The sequence below is a fragment of the Neopsephotus bourkii genome, unplaced genomic scaffold, assembly GCF_033783945.1.
Source record: "Neopsephotus bourkii isolate Nb327-2 ecotype Australia unplaced genomic scaffold, CSIRO-AGI_Nbou_v1 NB_2, whole genome shotgun sequence".
NCBI lineage: Eukaryota > Metazoa > Chordata > Aves > Psittaciformes > Psittacidae > Neopsephotus > Neopsephotus bourkii.
The window spans coordinates 1,104,517-1,123,337 of NW_026900519.1; the positions used below are offsets into that span (position 1 = coordinate 1,104,517).

The 18,821-nt window shown below is 57.6% G+C and overlaps 3 protein-coding genes across 6 annotated transcripts in view; 1 reads left to right on the top strand and 2 right to left on the bottom strand.

Annotated features, from left to right (window-relative positions):
• Positions 1–8,186, bottom strand: part of GNG7 (G protein subunit gamma 7) — a 66,242-nt gene extending 58,056 nt beyond the window's left edge. The window contains exon 1 of one of the 3 annotated variants that reach the window (XM_061350454.1): positions 8,097–8,186. The gene's annotated coding sequence lies outside the window, so the exon portion shown is untranslated. Of the gene's footprint in view, positions 1–6,558; positions 6,674–8,096 lie in introns of those variants that run through there. The other 2 variants (XM_061350301.1, XM_061350212.1) reach the window with 2 other exon arrangements.
• PEX11G (peroxisomal biogenesis factor 11 gamma) overlaps positions 1–18,821 on the top strand; it is a 343,872-nt gene that overhangs the window by 199,623 nt on the left and 125,428 nt on the right. The gene's annotated exons all lie outside the window — the stretch shown is intronic.
• Positions 12,327–15,786, bottom strand: DIRAS1 (DIRAS family GTPase 1). 2 transcript variants are annotated; one of them, XM_061359647.1, is made up of 2 exons: positions 15,661–15,786; positions 12,327–13,079 (listed from the first exon to the last, which is right to left on the bottom strand). In XM_061359647.1, exon 2 carries the CDS (start codon positions 13,050–13,052, stop codon positions 12,456–12,458), a length of 597 nt encoding a protein of 198 aa, XP_061215631.1. In that variant the 5' UTR covers positions 13,053–13,079; positions 15,661–15,786; the 3' UTR covers positions 12,327–12,455. The 2 variants fall into 2 exon arrangements, with proteins under 2 accessions (XP_061215631.1, XP_061215706.1); XM_061359722.1 differs by having other exon boundaries at positions 12,327–13,076; positions 15,661–15,778.

Sequence of the window (18,821 nt, forward strand, 5' to 3'; positions counted from 1 at the left end):
GTACTCCTAACAGAAATGTTAGATCTAGAGCTTATAGATTTGGTTTTCACACATACGCACCATAAACACTTTCCACGATGACACACAAAAAGAGCAGGCTGCTGTTAAAGTACTTCAGGAATTTAAGAGTTAACTGCACTCTAGAAACTGTCAACCTAAATCCCCGGAAAGAAGAGCTGAGGGTGGGATAATAAGGCAAAGAATGTTACCCATCTAATTAGCAATCAGAGAAGACGAATTCTGTGATCAGTCAGAAGCACTGACTTCTTTAAGCTTAATACTGACCCACGAGAGCACTGCAGTTCAGCTAGAGAGGTTCTTGGTCGCTCACCCCAAGGTCCCTGACACAGAGAGCCTCTAATTGCTCCAAGAGCTCTGCAAGATGAAGGGCTAAGCTGGACAGTCTCCAGAAGGCCTGAAATGAGAGCAGCTCAGCTTCTTTCCTGCCCAAGTTGAAAGGCTGCCCACTGCAGCTCTGGTGATCCAGCTTCCATTGCAATTAGCCACAAAAGATGTATCAGTCCAGCAATTGTTTCAGCCTTCAGAAGCTTGTGTCTTCCACGATGCCCGTAATGAACAATGCCTGGACAAATTAAATTCCAGTCAAGTCATCACCAGCTGCTGTTCATACGCACACAGTTTTTTAAGTAACATCCTGGAGCAAGCCCTTCCTTGTCCTCCATAAGCTCAATTGCTTGTGCCCCACAGGGCTGCTAGAAAATAATTACCCCTCTAAACCCACAGGCTACTCTTCCAAAGTAGGTGTGCCCCATGACTAATACCTGGCAAGGAACCAGTTCCATCTGCATTGGTATGCTGGGAGCACAGAGCTGCTGTCACTTCCAACAGCTCCTCTTATATCTATACTAACAAAAGTGAAGCCCTTTCTTTCACCCCAGTGCTAAAAAGGCTGCATATATTTCTGATGGTACCTTTACAAAGTGTATCTGCTACATCTCGCAGGCACTAATATATCAGTCTTTAAAACAATTGCTCTAAACTTGATGGTTTTCTACCAGGGACCATAGCACCATATACTTGAGCAACTGACAAATGAATCTGGCATTGCACCTCTGCAGTGGAAATCAGCAGAAAACATGGGATTTTGTTACCTTCCCCAGGGAGATATTTACCACAAGCCCCTTCAGGGCACAGGGTGGCATTTATGCTTTGTCTGGTCTGCAGACTCACCAAAATGGAATTGAGAGGAACACACCCGTTGTTCTCACATCTCTTCCTGGGGATACACTTTCTATAGCTTGGTTCCCAGCACAACCAGCACCCCAGCACCAGGAAACAAGAATTCATTCAAATGAGCAGGAAACGCACAGCACAGCCTGAAGCAGCTCTTTCAGATGGATGCTGGAGTGCTAGGAGCCAAACTCAACTCAGTAAGGCTGCAAGGAGAAACTTGAGAGAGAAAAAGCCATGTGTATTCACACTGTTGACTGTTTGCTTGGGCATACTGCACAGTCCCACCTCAAACAAAAGAGACCTGACCCAAACTGACAGCACTTACAGGTCCCATGTTTTGGAAATCACCTGTAGGCAAAGCAGCAGGAGGTTTTCAATTGAAAGGCATGATGAGAGGTTAGTTTTGCATTCCTTCTTGAGAGCTTTTCTTACACATTCACCTGAAAACAGTCCTGTTTGTGAGTGAAAAAACAGCAAACCACAAACCAACCAACCACAATACTAAATCACTGCACTAACCAGCATCTAATCCCATCATACCTGCAGCTGTCTTCACCTGACTGAAGCAGAAGGTAAATGGTCCTCATCCTTTATAGGCTTCCTATGACCCTTCTTTACCAGCAAATACTCAAGAAACCAACAAGCCAAACCAAGGAAATTAAACTTAGTGATTCCCTGACCATGTGAAAGAAAATACAGTTTGAAGATCACCAACACCTGAATTTCTATTCTTGCAGACTTTTGTCTCCAAACTTCATTTCATTCCATGTCTTACAGGACACCAACCCACTCTCAACTGCTAGATAATATTTCTTATTTTAGTACATTCATCTCACCCTGCCCTGCTTTTCAAAGCTGATACCTTCAAAAATCTCATAGAAAGCATATGATTTGTGAGTATTTATTTCCCCATCTCAAAGCTACAGTGCCAGTACTTAAGCAGAAAACATGCTGGTACCAAGAGGCATGTTCTATTTACCAACTTTAACGCATTCTTTGCAAAAACTCACTTTATATCCTTCCAGATGACCAGCACCACTTTTGTTTCAAGCTTTACCAGGCAAGATCTTACAAGGATGGAAGCCAATGGGTCAAGATCAACAGCACAACTCCATATGCAACTCACAATATGAGTGACAGCAACACTTAACAGGGATTAGCTGCAACGAAACCTGCCTGACAGGAGCCTCACACAAGCTTTCCATCGGATGCTACTGCAGGTGCTCGCTCCACTTGTGGTTTCCCAGCACTCTGCCCAAGACACAACATGTAATGCTCACCAGATCCTTTTGGTCAGTGGAAATGCACTACCTGAAGCCATCCACTCGGATTCTCAGCACCTCTATATGCACATGCTTCATTCCCACAGTGGCCAGAAGCACATCCACATCTTATGCTTATGGACACCATTCCAAAGTTACAAGCAGAAAGGTCATGTTTTTTGACCTTAACTAAAGAATTTTCTTCTAAAAAGTTAAAGAGCATCTCAGGCCTTTTTATTACTCCCAGTAGAAAAGTTGCACAGTAACATTAAATTCACATTTGTGTTAGGGAATCATACCATAATCCCTAGCAAGGAACTGGAAAGGGCAGGCATGATATATCATGATTTATTGAGCATAAACACGGATTCTTTACCAGAAAGAAAGAAGTTACCCTTCGACTGGAAGACTACAGCAAGAATCCCTCCTAAAAGCAGTTTCTGCAGTAACCCTACAGAGAAATGCTTCTGTAGTTTCACAACTGAAGCAGCACAATCTGAGGACAAGCTGCAAAGGTTTAAAACACACGAGAAACGTTCAGACCTTGTGCATTTTTCTAACAGCAGATGAGGCAGAAATGGACAAAAAGCCATCAGGGCTCAAAAAGCCCCAAACCATAGAATTAAAATAGGGTTTATTTTTTTCTGAAAGCGATAAGTTGATAAAATAAAAAAGAAGGCTTTTGGAGAGCATTAGAAGAATGTGAGACTCTTACGCAGTCCATTTTGTAGCCTTTTCCCCTCCCTCTTTCTGTAGAATTAAGATAAATCAAAGCAGCAGTTACTGAAGTTTCTCAGCTTTTACAGTTTCTTAAAAGTCCATTAAATAAATATATATAGCTTTAACTGTATACTTGGAAACATTTTCAGTTATAAGAACCAACATAGGCTTTTTCTTGTCTGTTAGAAGGGGAAAACCACACAAATTATGGAAAAGCGTAATCCTTAACTAAATTTCCTGTTTTCTGTCTCAGCATTAACAGTGTGCCTGAATTTCCTCCCTTTTTTTCTTTCCTCCCTCCTTTTAACATCACAGTCAATCCCTCCCCACCCATTGAACACAAACCAAAGCTATGGGAAGTTTCAAGCATGTTCAAGTTTGAGCCATCAGCTGAATTCATAATTCACTCTCAAGGAAAAAAATCCATCTCCTAGACCCCTTAAAACAAAGATTAAGCCTACTTAAGCTGAGGAACTGCTCCTCTCACACACCAGCTAAACACCACCAGCATTAAGAATTAACTGTGCATCGCTCTACTCAGCCTTTACAAACAGCTTTGTTGTCTCAACCACTTTCAGTTGGGGTTTTTCTAAGTTAGTTTGTGGCTTTTCAGGTTTTTTGGAGGGGCAGAAGGAAGGGCGAAAGCAGTAAATTTGTGCAATACAAGGAACATTTTTATCCAATTGATGGGTTCGCTGGAGAGAAAATTTACATCCAAGAAACTCGCGACTGTTGGGAGCAACTTTCAGAAGCAGCATTTAACATAGAAACGTGGTTGTATTGCACAATGGCCCATTTGTTCTGGTATTTTAATAAAGGGCCTTTTAGCAGAACAAAGCTGAAGCAGCTGATAACAGGGGACTCTTATACGTGACAGCAGTAAAATCTGTACGGCTGGAACTAATGCCAGGGGATGGAGCAGAGTGAGCTGAAGCAAACCGCCCATGTACATGGCCATCAAAACCAGGTGCTTCCAGCTGGTACCCAGAAGCAAGGTTCAACTCATCCAGTTCTCCTACTCTTAAGTTCCAACAGTTTATTTTTAAATGCAAAGTAAGTGGCTAAATAGAAGACAAATGAATTGAAAAAACCCCACAAAACCCAAACCAATCCAGTTTTGCTGGTTTGTCCTTATTGCGACAACAGTCAGACCACACAGGTGGAGGGAACTGGACTTACATTTTCTTTTAGTTTTGGTCCCTTCCCCATTTCATTTCTTCTGCCATGCTGCACATCAAGCTAGAAAACCCATAGGAGAGAAAGAAAATCTATCCCTTTATCTGGCAACAGGTGAGAAGAAGGGACATGCACTGTCCAAAGAAGTCAGAGATGCTGAACTGGGCAATTCTGAAACTTGCTGTATATACAGGGTCCCACTGCAAGGTTGCTGGTCTGAGGCAAAACCCATTAAATGAGTGGTGTTTGAGCAATTAGAAAGAGCTTTGAACTACTGGACCTCTGCATCTCAATTCCTTTGACTTCTTATGCGTTAAGGGAAACCAATACTGGGTCTACCAGAAACACGAGCAAGCCAGGACCACAGTCACAGCAGGTACCTTACCTCAAGCCATACCCACTATTACACTGGTAGAGATGTGGTATTTTATAAACCCCTTTTTCCTCTTGCTTTACCCTCCCCAAACAATTACAGACTTTTACCCTGTTTTTTATGCAGCCATCATTTTTGGGTCATCCACCCACAGCCTTTCTACAGCACAGCAGCACTGACATCCCTCTCACCGGCTTTGCTGCTACCCACAGCGCTCGGAACTCTCATGAATTCAGAGCTGTGCTGGGGTCTATAAACCCAAGACAACTGAACTAGATGATCTTTCCCACCTGAGCTAATCCTCACAGCCAAAAAGGCAAGAAGGTGAAGGGCTTTTTAAGTGAGTTCTGCCATTCACCTCCCAAAGATGTCAAAGAAAACATCCCCCTGCCGCTGGCAAGTGGACAAGCAGCTACTTCAAGCCCTGTGGAAAACAGACCTAAGGGCAATTAGGTAGGTGCTGGGGCTTAGCCAGCCCCATGGTTTCACAGACTCACCTCTGCACTAACAGGACAGTTTCTGGCAGGGAGAACCATGATTCCCTGCCACTGACAGTGACAGCTTCCACTGCCTCACTTGCATGCCAGGAAGTGAACAGCAGTTACCAGCAATCAGTCAGGGGTTTCTGAAGGGCAGTGGCTACTTCCTCTGGAGCCAAGCTCAGGGACAAGGAACCAGGCACCCACCTTGTTCCATTAACGAACTTCAGAGCATGACAACCTCCCAGCGCACGAGGCAGGGCAGATCGGTTATCTCTGGTTTGCAGATAAGGAAATAAGGCAGGAAGGCAGAAGTTGGGCCGGCCACAGGGGAAGCGTGATGAGCAGAGGACAAATCTACATCTCCCGAGTCACACGCTCCTCTCCCGGCCACTGAATTATCATCCTTGCCTGTTTGAACCAAGAGAAGTCACTCTCCTGGTAGGCTGCCATTCCCCTGCCTTCAAAGGGGGATAATCCCTTCCTAAGGTAACTCATGATGTCAAAAAGCACAAATTATCTGAAGTAATACCAGTTATACACTACAGCCAGGGATAAGATGGATGCAGAAATGAATATGGCAGGTACATCGAAACGTGCCTCCTGTGATCAAAATCCACAGCAACGCTTCAGCCACACATGAGAGCCATTTCCATTCGGTTCACAGCTACGGATGGCAGAAGAAAACCTCTCAAACAATAAGCTCTATTTGAACATATCGGTCCAGGTTTTTTGGTGCATCCTCCTCCATACTGGCTATAACCAGAGCATGATAAATGGTGCTACACTGCCACAGAGCTCCTGGTTTACAATCATGCGGCTGACTTCGAACCCAAACCAGCACTGATCATCTGCCTGCACACACGAGATGTCCCATAGAGCATAAAGGCACAAAGCCACCAAAGGATGAAGGTCTGACTTCAGTAACACATGCTTGAGAAGCAAGTAGTGTCTGAAAAGCAGCATGTTGAGGAAACCAAGCAACTACCTCGAAAGCTTCAAGTTTACTTACTCAGACTAAACAGCACGCTACCATTGCTGTGGTCTGCCACAAGCCAGCATTTCTCCTGGTAGTAATCACCACGGTTGTACTTGCCCAGGTCAGTTGTACAAGAAGCCCCCAGCTATAAACAAAGCTGAAGGCTGTCAGCTCCCTCCCTCAGAACAAAACCCACCCCACACATTAAACATAGCTCAGCACCCGAAAAGCCACAATAACCTCATGTCTCGTTTACAAGCGCAGTACTGGAGATCATGCCTTAGAGCAGGATGCAGCTCCATCACAGTTCATTCGGCTTTCACTTCAGGCCACACCTGATGGCAATGGCTCAGTACAGAGGTAAACCCCATTCACCTGCTCCAGCACTGTTGAAGACAATGAGCTGCTGAGGTCAGGCACCCAGCTCCCGAACCATGCACAGCGACTCCAGTCCCTGCTCATCTACACAGCACACGCTTCCCCTCCTTCACCTCCTAAAGGACACCGCCGGCATCTGCCCTTTCACTCCACACCTCTGCTTGGAAATGAGAAGGAAACAGGTTTTTCCCTTTGTCTGGGGCACCCACTTACCTCCTCTGTTCTGCTCTACCTCCGTAACACAGAAAATCCAGACCCTGCAGCTACCCCTCCTTTATATAACCCATGCACTACAATTCACTAATGCCTCCAAAGTACTGCCCAGAACCAGTACTACCCTTAACCAGATGTCAACTCCTCCAGCTATTTTCCCCTTCTCTCCATAACTTCTTTACACCAAGCCGCTGTTAACTCACACACACAAAACCCCCCAGTAGATTACATGATATTGGACCTTCTGACAACATTCCCAACCTCCCTTCACACCCTGAAAGATGGTCTAGACCCACTCCCCATTAAGTCACACAACTTCCAAAGAGAGCTGGTGCTGAACTGTCTCTCCTCAGCTCCAGCTGCCCCCTCACTGCCTCATCCACCCAAAAGCTGGGGATGCTCCTCACCATTCCAGCTACAGTCACGCACCCTGCGCCCGCCACCTCCATCACGACAGCCCCGAGCCCCCAACTCCCTCTTGCTGCAGCTCACCCAAGGAGCTCGGGGGCCCCCACCACAATACAGCACAGCCCCTCTCTACATGCACCCCCAAACACAGCCCCATAGGGTCTCCTAGCACTGATACTCCTGCAGAAATTGCACCCTCCCAGCTCACCAGCACCCCGAGATCCCCATCAGACACCCTCTCAGCTGCTCAGCCCTACCCTTCATCCCAATATCCCAAGCTCCAGCATCCCCAGGGCCCCTTAACCCCACCCCATTGCCCCCCACCTCTAACCTGCCCAGGGAGCCCCCTCCACCCAGCCCTGCACACCAGAACCCTCCTATCCCCATCCCTCCAGCCCAACTCACCCCTTGCACCCCAGGGGACAACCAACACCCCAGGGCCCCAACCAAAGCCTCCCCCTCGGGGGCCAGCACCCCCTCCATCCGCCCTGGCACCCCTCACAGACAGCCCAAAACCCTCAAGACCCCAGTACCTCCAACACCAGCCCCGCTTTAGGCCCCGGGCACCCTCAGCCTCCACCTCCTTCACTTGGAGCCCCAGAGCACCCCCGGGCCCTCCGCTCCCTCACCCCCCCCGCCTGGCTCCCTCCATCCCTCTCGCTCTGCCCAGCGTCCCCTCAGGAGCCCGCAGGACCTCCCCTCGCCCAGGCCCACCAACCCGCTCCATGTCCCTCCGCCCTGGCCTCAGAGGGCCGCGAGGGGCCCCGGGCAGGGCTGGGCTGGGCCGGGCCGGGCCGAGCCGAACCAGGCCGGACCAGAACCACCGCCAGGCCGCGGCCTGTGCCGGCCGCCCCCACCCCGCTCGCCAGACGCCGACCCCGTCCCCGGTCCCCGCGGCGCGGGCGGCTCCTCACCGGGTTCGGCGGGGCCAGGGCGCGGAGGGACGGAAGAGCGAAGCCACCGCCTCAGACAGCAGCGCCGCCGCGCAACGCACCCTGCTGCCCAGCCCCGGCCGGGCGCGGGCAGAGCTGGCCCCGCCCCGCAGCCTGACTGGCGGCTCATCCAACCAATAGGAGCTCGCGTCGCGGGGAGAGCCAATCGCAGCCCGGTGAGGAGGCGGGACCGGGCGAGTCCGCCAGGTTCGGTTGCGACGGCGGTGCGGAGGGAGGGCGGTGAGGGGGCGGGGCCGGCTGCGGAGCGGCGGGATGAACAGCCAATCAGCGGCGGGGGCGGGGCGGCCGTAGGTAAATAGCTCATTAATATTAATGAGAGGCGCGGAGGGGCGGGGCGCCGTAAGGCAGCACGTGGTGCTCGGGGTGCGAGGCAGTGGGATCCCTCGGTGTGCAGGGGTCTCACACGGGACCCAGTGCACCCCAAACCCCCCAGTGCCCATGGCAGAGCCTTTCCTGGGTGCCTGGCACCCATGGGGTGCAGTGAGAGGGTGGCCCCCGTGCTCCTGAACAGAGCCCTCCACCCCACTGTGCCCCCTTCCGGGTCCCCCAGTGCTCTGACCCCATCCATGTGGCTGGCTGGCAGTGGGGCCCGTGGCCTCAGCCTCCTGCTGTGGGGACGCTGGCAGAGCCGCTCTCCCTGTGCAGAGAGGGGAAAATCCAGGGGGATGAATCAGCAGCGGGCGGCAGTCACGCCGGCAGCACCGGGAGAGCAGGAAATCACACTCGCCATGAATCAAGGCTTTGATTCCCCCAGCTGCCACTGGCACAGGGTGAGTGAGTGCAGCCAGCCGGGTCCCACTGGTGCCTGGCTCCTGGCTGCAGTGCCAGTGGGGGGACAGAGCCATGAGCCCGGAGCAGGAGGCACTGCAAGCGCTGCTCCTGCGGCCCGGCCACACCACGAGGTACCAGCTGCAGCTCCAACCTCAGCATGAGCTCAGATGGAGAAACGCTGCGTCTGGGCTGCCCCCACTGGTTCCCCCTGGCCCTGCTGCCGGGCACAGGCCAGCGCTGGCCGAGATTGGGCTCAAAACCCACTAATCCTGTTAGTGGGGAGAAGGCTGATTTTTACCCTTAATCCAGTTTCCTCCCATATGTCCTCACCCGCGGTGTTTTAAGCCGCTTTGGCTGCAGATGCGGCTGCACCAGGCACAGGCCAGAGCACAGGGGGAACTCCTCAGCTTCAGGCCAGCGCCGCAAGGACCATGAGCACTTCCAGGAGCCTTCCCTGCCGTGGGGGACACGAGGGACTATGTCCTGTGCAGCCACCATGGCCTGGCGTGCAGCAACAGCTCCTCATCATCGGGGGGAGCAATGGGAAAGGGCTGGAGCATGGCTCATCCCACTGATTAATGCTCAGGCATTGTTTAAACCCTGGACCTGGAGGAGGCACTGGGTGCTCCATGAGGATCGCCCGTCTCAATCCTGCTGCCCAGCCAAGCTCCTGGGTGCACGTTTTGGGGGCTCAATGTGCCCCTGGCCTGGGTGGTTTGATGGGTGCTGAGTGCCAGGCTTGGGCATGGAGGGGTTGCAGTGGCCAGAGCTACCCAGACCCTCCTTGGAGAGTGATGACATCCTGAGGGACATCCCTTGGAGCACCCCAAGAGGCAGCAGGACCGAGCTCCTGCTCCATGGTGACCCAACTGATGCAGGTCTCCATCTGCACCAGCCGGGGTGGGGGGCAGCAGGAGACAGGAGGAGGGGAGCAAAGATGTGGGGTGAGAGACCCGGGAATGGGGAGGCAGAGGTGTTGTGTTCGCCAGCTGAAGGCGCTGCAGAGCTGCTGTGGGCACTGGGGGCTCTCAGCACAGGAGTCCCCACACAGGTTTATTTTGCCCCCCCTTGCCCCCAAGAAGAAACCTGCGAGCCCCTCAGCCTTGCCCAGGGGTCCTGGGGGGCCCAGAAGGTGGGGACCAGCACCGAATGTCCCCAGTGTCTGTCTGTGCCCATCCTGTCCTCCTGCCTGAAGGCCCTGGCCCCTTGCATCCCTCAGGAAGGAGGGACGTACAGACAGGAGGGACAGGAGTGGTTCCCATGGCAGGAAGCCATGGCATCCTTGCGGAGCTGTGGCTGTCCCCATGGAGCCCTGAGCATCCCAGTGGAGCCCTGAGCATCCCCATGGAGCCCTGAGCATCCCCGTGGAGCTCTGAGCATCCCCATGGAGCTCTGAGCATCCCCACAGAGCCGTGACCATGCCCAGAGAGCCATGCCTGTCCCCATAGAGCTCTGAGCATCCCCATAGAGCTCTGAGCATCCCCGTGGAGCCCTGAGCATCCCCGTGGAGCTCTGAGCATCCTCACGGAGCCGTGACCATGCCCAGAGAGCTGTGCCTGTCTCCATGGAGCCCTGAGCATCCCCACGGAGCCCTGAGGATCCCGGTGGAGCCCTGAGCATCCCCATGGAGCTGTGAGCATCCCCGTCGAGCCTTGAGCATCCCCATGGAGCCCTGAGCATCCCCACGGAGCCCTGAGCATCTCGGTGGAGCCCTGAGCATCCCCGTGGAGCTCTGAGCATCCTCACAGAGCCGTGACCATGCACAGAGAGCCGTGCCTGTCCCTATGGAGCCCTGAGCATCCCCGTGAAGCTCTGAGCACCCCTATGGAGCCCTGAGCATCCCCACAAAGCCGTGCCTGTCCCCGTGCAGCCGTGCCCATGGAGCCGCCATCACCGCGGTGGGGCCATGCCCATGCCCATGCCCATGCCCGTGGCCGGGCCCCGCAGCAGCCCCGCTCCCCCGCCGCCCCCCGCCCGCGCACACGTGCCCACACGGCTCCCGTGCCCGGGGAGCAGATGGTTTCCAAGGCAACAGGCATGATGACGCACGCACCCAGCTCCCACCCCCTCCCCACGGGGACATCAGCCTGCATCAGGCAGCGAGGAGCCGGGGGGGGGGGGATGGGGGGGCACGGACCCCTTGGGGGGGGGGGTGCACACACGTGTGCACACGCTATGTCCACATGCACCAGCGAGGATGCTTCTCCATGCATGTGTGTGTGCGCACACGCCTGCAGCATGCATGGGCAAGCATGCAGAGGGATGCTCATGCATGCACCCCTATCCCTCCTCGCACCCGCTTGGTGCCAAGCCGTGCCCCCCCCCTCCCCAAACCCCAGCGTGGTCCTGCTCTGCGGTGACGCAGGAGCATTTCTCATCTCTTTATTGAAGGAAGACTATTTCTAGAATAAAGGCTACATCATCACGTCACCTCATCCCCTGGGTGCTCGGGTCCTGCTGTAAAAGCCAAGGGTGTGGAGAGCTGGGCACAGCGGCACGGGGTTCGGGTTGGGGGGGCCCAAGCCTGTCCAGGGACACCCCCTTAGGGACAGCGCCAGGGGCCCTGGTGCAGGGTGAGCAGGGCCGGAGCAAGGGGACGAACCTCGCTGGGATGAGGGGCTGGTGACAGCGCGGGGACCCCACTCCGGCCACGGGGGAGGGAACAAGCAGGGCTGCACCAGAGCTTGGGGTGTTGGGGGGTCCCCGGGGTGTGGGGCCAGAGGCCAGCCTGCAGCAGGGACTGCAGGGAGAGGCGGGGGGGGGGGAACACACACGCACTGCCCACCGCAGGGCACTCACTGCGCAGGGAGAGCGGCAGCGCCCATCACCGCGGCATCGCGGCTCCGCTTGTGGGGCTCACGGGGCAGGGCGCGGGGTGGATGGGGGGAGGCGCCGTGGGTCTCCCACCGGAGCTCACCAGGATTGTGCTGGGTCAGGACCTCCCTCGGACCCGATGCTTTTGTGCTTGGACTGGTGGCTCCCGGCTGCGGCACCAGAAGTGGGCAGGGGGCAAGGGGCTATGGGGAGGGGGGGGGGGCAGGAGGGGCCACGGTGCTGGGACAGGGCTGGGGGCAAGGGGTGAGCAAGGGGCTGCTCCTACCCCAGGTCTCTGCCTGCGTGCGGACAGGGGTGCATGGAGCAACCGGGACGCGAGCGACTGTCCCCAGGGGTGACACCGACACCCTCGTCCTGCCCCCGTCCTTCCCATCACCAATGTGGGGACTCCCACGGGAGCAGCCGGTGCTGCCGGTTGTGCTGCAGAGAACGGGGCCGGGAGGTGTCTGTGTGTGTGTGTGCATCCATGTGCTCCCCAGTGGTGCCTGGCTGCATTGTCCCTGCTCCCGTTGTGCCGAGCGTGGGGCGGTCGAGCATCCCTCAGCTCGTTGGGATGCTCCATCTTCACCCCAAGACCACGCCGCCAGCGTCCCCACACAGTCACAGTGATGGCACAGAGGACGAGGGGATGGCCCCGCTGCGATGCCACGTCCAGCCATGGGGGAGAGGGAGGTGAACTGGGGGGACAGGGGGGGTGCGGGCCAGGCTGGGGCTCTACATGATGCTGCACTTCCCCTTGATTTTGTCTGTCCTCTTCTGCTTGCTGGAGCGCTTCCCGTCGATGGTGAGGCTCACGTTCCTCCTCTTCTCCAGGTTCAGCAGCTCCTGGAAGAGCTCCTTGACGTTGTAGTTCATCTTGGCCGAGGTCTCCATGAAGGCGCATTTCCACTCCTTGGCCATGGCCTCCCCCTCCCTGCTTTCCACCTCCCGCTGGGTCTCGTCGCACTTGTTGCCCACCAGCATGATGGGGATGCTCTCCACGCTGCCCTTGATCTGCACGATCTGCTGGTAGATGGGCTTCAGCTCCTCCAGGGACTGCTTGCTGGTGACAGAGAAGACCAGGATGAAAGCATGGCCCTTGGAGATGGAGAGGCGCTGCATGGCTGGGAACTGGTGGCTACCGGTGGTGTCGGTGATCTGCAGGGTGCAGACGCTCTTGTCGCAGCTGATGACCTGGCGGTAGGTGTCCTCGATGGTGGGGATGTACGTGTCCCGGAAGGTCCCCTTCACGAAGCGCAGCACCAGCGAGCTCTTGCCCACGCCGCCGGCGCCGAACACCACCACCCGGTAATCGTTGCTCTGCTCCGGCATCTTGCCCTATGGATGCTGCTGCTGCTGCTGCGAGGGACAGGGCACAGGGAGGTGTCACAGCGGCAGAGGGGGCTTTGGGATGGACCCCCCCCCCCCCAGACTTTTAGGGATGGGGCAGCCTCCCCCCCCCTCTAGACCCCAGTGGAAGCCCCCTTAGAGATGCAGCCCCCCTGCTCCAACCAGGCCAATGCACTGGGGGGGCCCGGCCGCCCCCATGCCCTTGAGGTGCCCTTGCAGGGTGCTCCCGGCCCGCCTGGGGTGCAGCAGCTTTGGTTATTTTTACCAGCCGCCCGCTGCAGCCATATGGCAGAGCCACGGTCACAGCACTGCGAGGGGGGGGACACAAACACTGAGAGCCCCGGTACCCCCAGAGCACCCCCCCTCCGGCAGCAGGAACAACCCCATGGGGCAGGGAGGACTCGGTGACCCCCAGAGCCCCCCCAGGCTCTGCCTTGCAGGGCTGCTGTGGCTGCTGAGTGAGGAGGTGCCATTGCACCCAGTGGCACCGCGCGCTGTGCCCCGTGCCGTGTCCCGTGCTCTGCCATCCCTTGGCTCCACTCACACCCTGGTGATGCAGCAGGGGCAGGGAGACACGGGCACGGCCGTGGGCTTGTGGCCTGCAGGCTCTGTGAGCCCTGTGGCTGCCAAACCCCTCATGTGGGGGTGATGGGGTCCCCATTTGTACCCCCCCTCCCTCCAAGTGATGCAGCCGCAGGATGTGGGCCAAGGAGGCACAACGAGGAGCTGATGCCAAGCCCCATGCTGAGCATTGCCCCAGCCAGACCCTGCCTCAGTTTCCCTGCTGCAGCACGGGAAGGGCAGCATCAGCTCTGCCCTGTGAGGTGTCCCCAGCACACACAGGGCACCACAGAGCCTTGGCTATGGGAGAGGGGATCCGGAGGTGCCCCACCAACGGCAACAAGAGGGGTGGGAGGGCAGTGACACCGCTTTGGGGAGATGCTGGAGGGAGTCAATCCTGTCCCAGGCCAGCACCGCTCCCACCACCTCCACCTCAATCCAGGCACCAACAAGTCTGGAAGAGGGGCACAGCAAAGCCCCTTGGGCAGCCCTGGGCTGGGCACCACGGCTCCTCCATCCCCAGGCACCTCCTTGGGAACCAGCTCCTTCCCATGGCCGTGGCATCCCCACCCCATAGCACCAGCTCCCACAAGCAGCTCCAAAACCCCAGCTCGTTCCCAAACACCCAGGTAGGGGCTGGTGCCTGGAAAACCACGGGAGCAAGCAGCTGGGATACAGAGAGGGAGCCCATCACTGCGGCCTTGGGCACCCAAGAAGCTTGCCCCATCGAGAGCTCCTTGCACACAGGGCAGAAAAACACCCCTTGGATTCAACCATGTCACAAACGTCACTGGCTCATGGGGCCAGGGCTGGAGCAGGGGAACATCAGATCCTGGCTGGGGCTGGTGAGGGTCCTGCAGACCAAAGAGCTCGGGGCCACAGTGCAGGGCACTGGGACCAGGGGGCTGGGCTGGAGGGGCCTTCATGGGCACTGCCACAACCCCACAGTGCCCTCAGCTGCCCACCCAGGCCAAGGCCTCCCCATGGCTCCCAGGGATGGGGTCACCAGCGAGCCCCGGGTGCAGCCCAGGCACGGTCCTGCTGGGGGGATCTTCACCCCCCCAGCACCCTCAGCATCCTCCCACTTGGGCACCAGCACTGGAGGAGACAAACAGCTGGGGGGGGGCTTTGGTGGTCGTGATGGAGGGAAGAGGCAGGAGGGATGGATGGAGGGAGGGCAGAGGCGGGGATGGATGGAGGGAGGGCAGGAGGCAGGAGGCAGGGATGGATGGAGAGCAGGGGCAGGGATGGATGGAGGGCAGGGGCAGGGATGGATGGAGGGCAGGGGGCAGGGGTGGATGGAGGGCAGGAGGCAGGGATGGATGGAGGGCAGGAGGCTGGGATGGATGGAGGGCGGGGAGGCTGGGATGGATGGAGGGCAGGGGCAGGGATGGATGGAGGGAGGGCAGGAGGCAGGGATGGATGGAGGGCAGTGGCAGAAGGCAGGGATGGATGGAGAGCAGGAAGCAGGGATGGATGGAGAGCAGGGGAAGGGATGGATGGAGGGCAGGGGAAGGGATGGATGGAGAGCAGGGGAAGGGATGGATGGAGGGCAGAGGCGGGGATGGATGGAGGGCAGGAAGCAGGGATGGATGGAGGGCAGGAGGCAGGGATGGATGGAGGGCAGGAGGCTGGGATGGATGGAGGGCAGGAGGCTGGGATGGATGGAGAGCAGGGACAGGAGGCAGGGATGGATGGAGGGGGGGAGGCTGGGATGGATGGAGAGCAGAGGCAGGGATGGATGGAGGGCAGGGGAAGGGATGGATGGGGGGCAGGAAGCAGGGATGGATGGAGGGCAGAAGCGGGGATGGATGGAGGGCAGAGGCGGGGATGGATGGAGGGCAGGATGGAGACGGCGGGCAGGAGAAGGGGCAGGATGCAGACGGCAGGGGCAGGATGCCGGGCAAGGACCAGGGTCCCTCCGCGCCGGGCCGGGGTCTCGGCTCCGCTCCCCCTCGGTGCCATCGCCCCGGGCACCCCCCGCGTCCCTCCCCGCCGCGCCGGTCGCATTGCGGTGCCCGCGCCTCACCGTGTCCTGCCCGGGATCCGCCCTTGGCTGCGGGCTGCGAGGCGGCCTCAGCGCATGGCCCGGCCCGGGCCGGCCCCGGAGCGGTGGCTCCGGTCCGCCCGGCGCGGCGGGGCTCGGCTCGGCTCGGCTCGGCTCGGCCCGGCCCGGCGGGGGCTCGGCGCGGTGCGGCGCGGAGCGACTCGGCTCGGCTCGGCTCGGCTCGGTGCGGTGCGGCCGCCGCAGAGCCGATCCCGCCCCGCCGCCGGCCCCGCCCGCCGCGCCCGCCCCGCCCGGGGCCGCCGGACCCCCGGGCCCAGCCCCGAGCGGCTCCGGGGCGAGGACAGACGGAAAGGGACGGGGATAGACGGGGATGGGGCCAGCACTGGACACGCAGACACGGACACAGGAGGAGGAACAGGGGTGCACGGACAGGGATGCACAGACAGGGGTGCACGGACAGGGGTGCACAGACAGGGGTGCATAGAGGGGTGCACAGACAGGGATGCACAGACAGGGGTGCACAGACAGGGGTGCACAGACAGGGGTACACAGACAGGGGTGCACAGACAGGGGTGCACAGACAGGGGTGCATAGAGGGGTGCACAGACAGGGGTACACAGACAGGGGTGCACAGACAGGGGTGCACAGACAGGGGTGCACAGACAGGGGTACACAGACAGGGGTGCACAGACAGGGGTGCATAGAGGGGTGCACAGACAGGGGTGCACAGACAGGGATGCACAGACAGGGGTGCACAGACTGGGGTACACAGACAGGGGTGCATAGAGGGGTGCACAGACAGTGATGCACGGACAGGGGTGCACAGACAGTGATGCACGGACAGGGGTGCACAGACAGTGATGCACAGACAGGGGTGCACAGACAGTGATGCACTGACAGGGGTGCACAGACAGTGATGCACAGACGGGTGCACAGACAGGGGTACACAGACAGGGGTGCACAGACAGTGATGCACGGACAGGGGTGCACAGACAGTGATGCACAGACAGGGGTGCACAGACAGGGGTGCACAGACAGGGGTGCACAGACAGGGGTACACAGACAGGGGTGCACAGACAGGGATGCACAGACAGGGGTGCACAGACAGGGGTGCACAGACAGGGGTGCACAGACTGGGGTACACAGACAGGGGTGCACAGACAGTGATGCACGGACAGGGGTGCACAGACAGTGATGCACGGACAGGGGTGCACAGACTGGGGTACACAGACAGGGGTGCATAGAGGGGTGCACAGACAGGGGTGCACAGCCCAGCACGGGCACGGTGCCCAGCAGGTGGAGGCAGGGGACACAGGGCCACAGAGAGGGATGGAGAGGTGCTGACACCCAGCAGCAGCGGGGTGCTGGGATCCCCTGTGGCCGTTGTGGGTGGCTTAGGCAGCGACACTGGGCTGTAAGGACCAAACACAGGGGCTCTGTCACCAGTGGCCGTGTCCCCTCCGCAGGTGCCAGGGCAGAGCAGGATCAGGAGCCCCAAAACCCTGGAGAGGCCCGAGGCAGGGGCAGAGCTGCTCCTTGACCACAGCCCCCATCAAGTGACACGTTGGGCTCCTCGGGTGGCATCTGCTGGGGCTGTGGGACCCCCCATCACTGCCTCCCCAGTGCAGCCGAGCAGGACTGGGGCCTGAGCCGCTTAGAGCACAGGCTCAAGGGCAAGGTCCTCAGCAAGGGGCTGAAGCCAGGGTTAGGGTTAGGAGCCGTGGGGTGCTCTGCCCCACCATGGGGGCAGTGGGGCTGGAGCCTGAGGTGACCCCAAGCCCAAAGGTTGGGAGGTCACCGCCGAGGTGCGCAGTTACCGGCACCGGAGCCGCCTCACTCGTGCTCTCTCCAGCATGGCAGCAATTAAAATCCGCAGCTCCTATTAATAGCAGCCACCAGCACGTGTCCCTTGAAGAGCACTGATGGGGACACACACACACATCACCAGCCTTCCCTCTTGGGAATGGGGACAGGCCCCTGACTGACACCCCACAATGAAAAGGCACCCCACAGTCCCCCCCCAGCGTTAGGAGCTGGATGGGTACTACTCATTAGAGGCAATGAATGAGTTTCCTTGATGATTTTAGCTGCGGCTCCTCCTCTGCTCCATTCAGTCCCCAGCTCCCCGCCAAGCCTTATGCAATGGGGCCGCTGCTGGCTGCACACACAGGGCTGAATCACTGCGATGCAGAGTGGGAGGGGAGAAGGGGGGGAACGGGAGCGTTCGACCCCTGCGCTCGCCCTCTGAGCTCAGGCTGGGCTCTGCCTCCCAGAGGATCCACACGTGCCTCTGTTGCATGACCAGGGGATGCAGAGGAACGACGGTGACTTCAAATGAACAAGGGATGCAAAGGGATGGAGGCCAGAGGCTTTATTGGGAGCAGCAGATAGGGCTCGTCCTCCTCTGCCCCTAAACCAAGCCAGGAACACTGGACTCTGCTACTCACAGGTGAATAAACCCCTCCAGGGTAGCAGGAAGAGGGGGGACAGCTCAGCCCCCCTGCCAGCTCCACCTGAAGAACGGTGTAAACCTGAGGCTCCAGCCTGGCCCCTCACTGACCCCAGACCCAGAGAGGGTGGGGGGGATCCATGATCCCAGCTCCCAGTATTGGATCCCCGCTGATCTCTTAGGCACAGGTTAAGAAACCTCACATCAACAGCTTGGCTTGGCTTGGCTTTAGTACCTCATCCCTTGAACGCAGATGGGGCCAGGCCCAAGGAAGGATGAGGAAGATGAGGAGGGGAAATGGGGTGCTGGGATACACCTGCCTTCTGGCCTTCACCCATTTACTCAATATAGGAAAAAGCACCTACAAGCAACTAAGAGCCACAGTGGCTGTGCCCAAGCAGGGCCAGTCAGCATTGTGCTCCCCCAGCAAGGGTCCCAGGACAGCCACCAGCACTGAGAGACCCCCAACAGGAGCCACGCTGCCCATGTGAGCTGGCTGCAGAAGTGGAATAACACAGAGCTTTATCACATCCAGGCCTATTACCTTCTCCTCAGGCCCTGCTCATTTATGCCATCTGAGGCCTAAAATAACTCTCCCTTCCCCCTGGCACTCCAGGTTTTTCAAAGCAAGATTAATTGACTTTGGTATGTTGTAGCAATTAAAATAGCTAGCACCAGGAAGTGTCAGATGAGTCTCATCAGCCTCCATATGCTGCAGCTGTGCCAACCACTG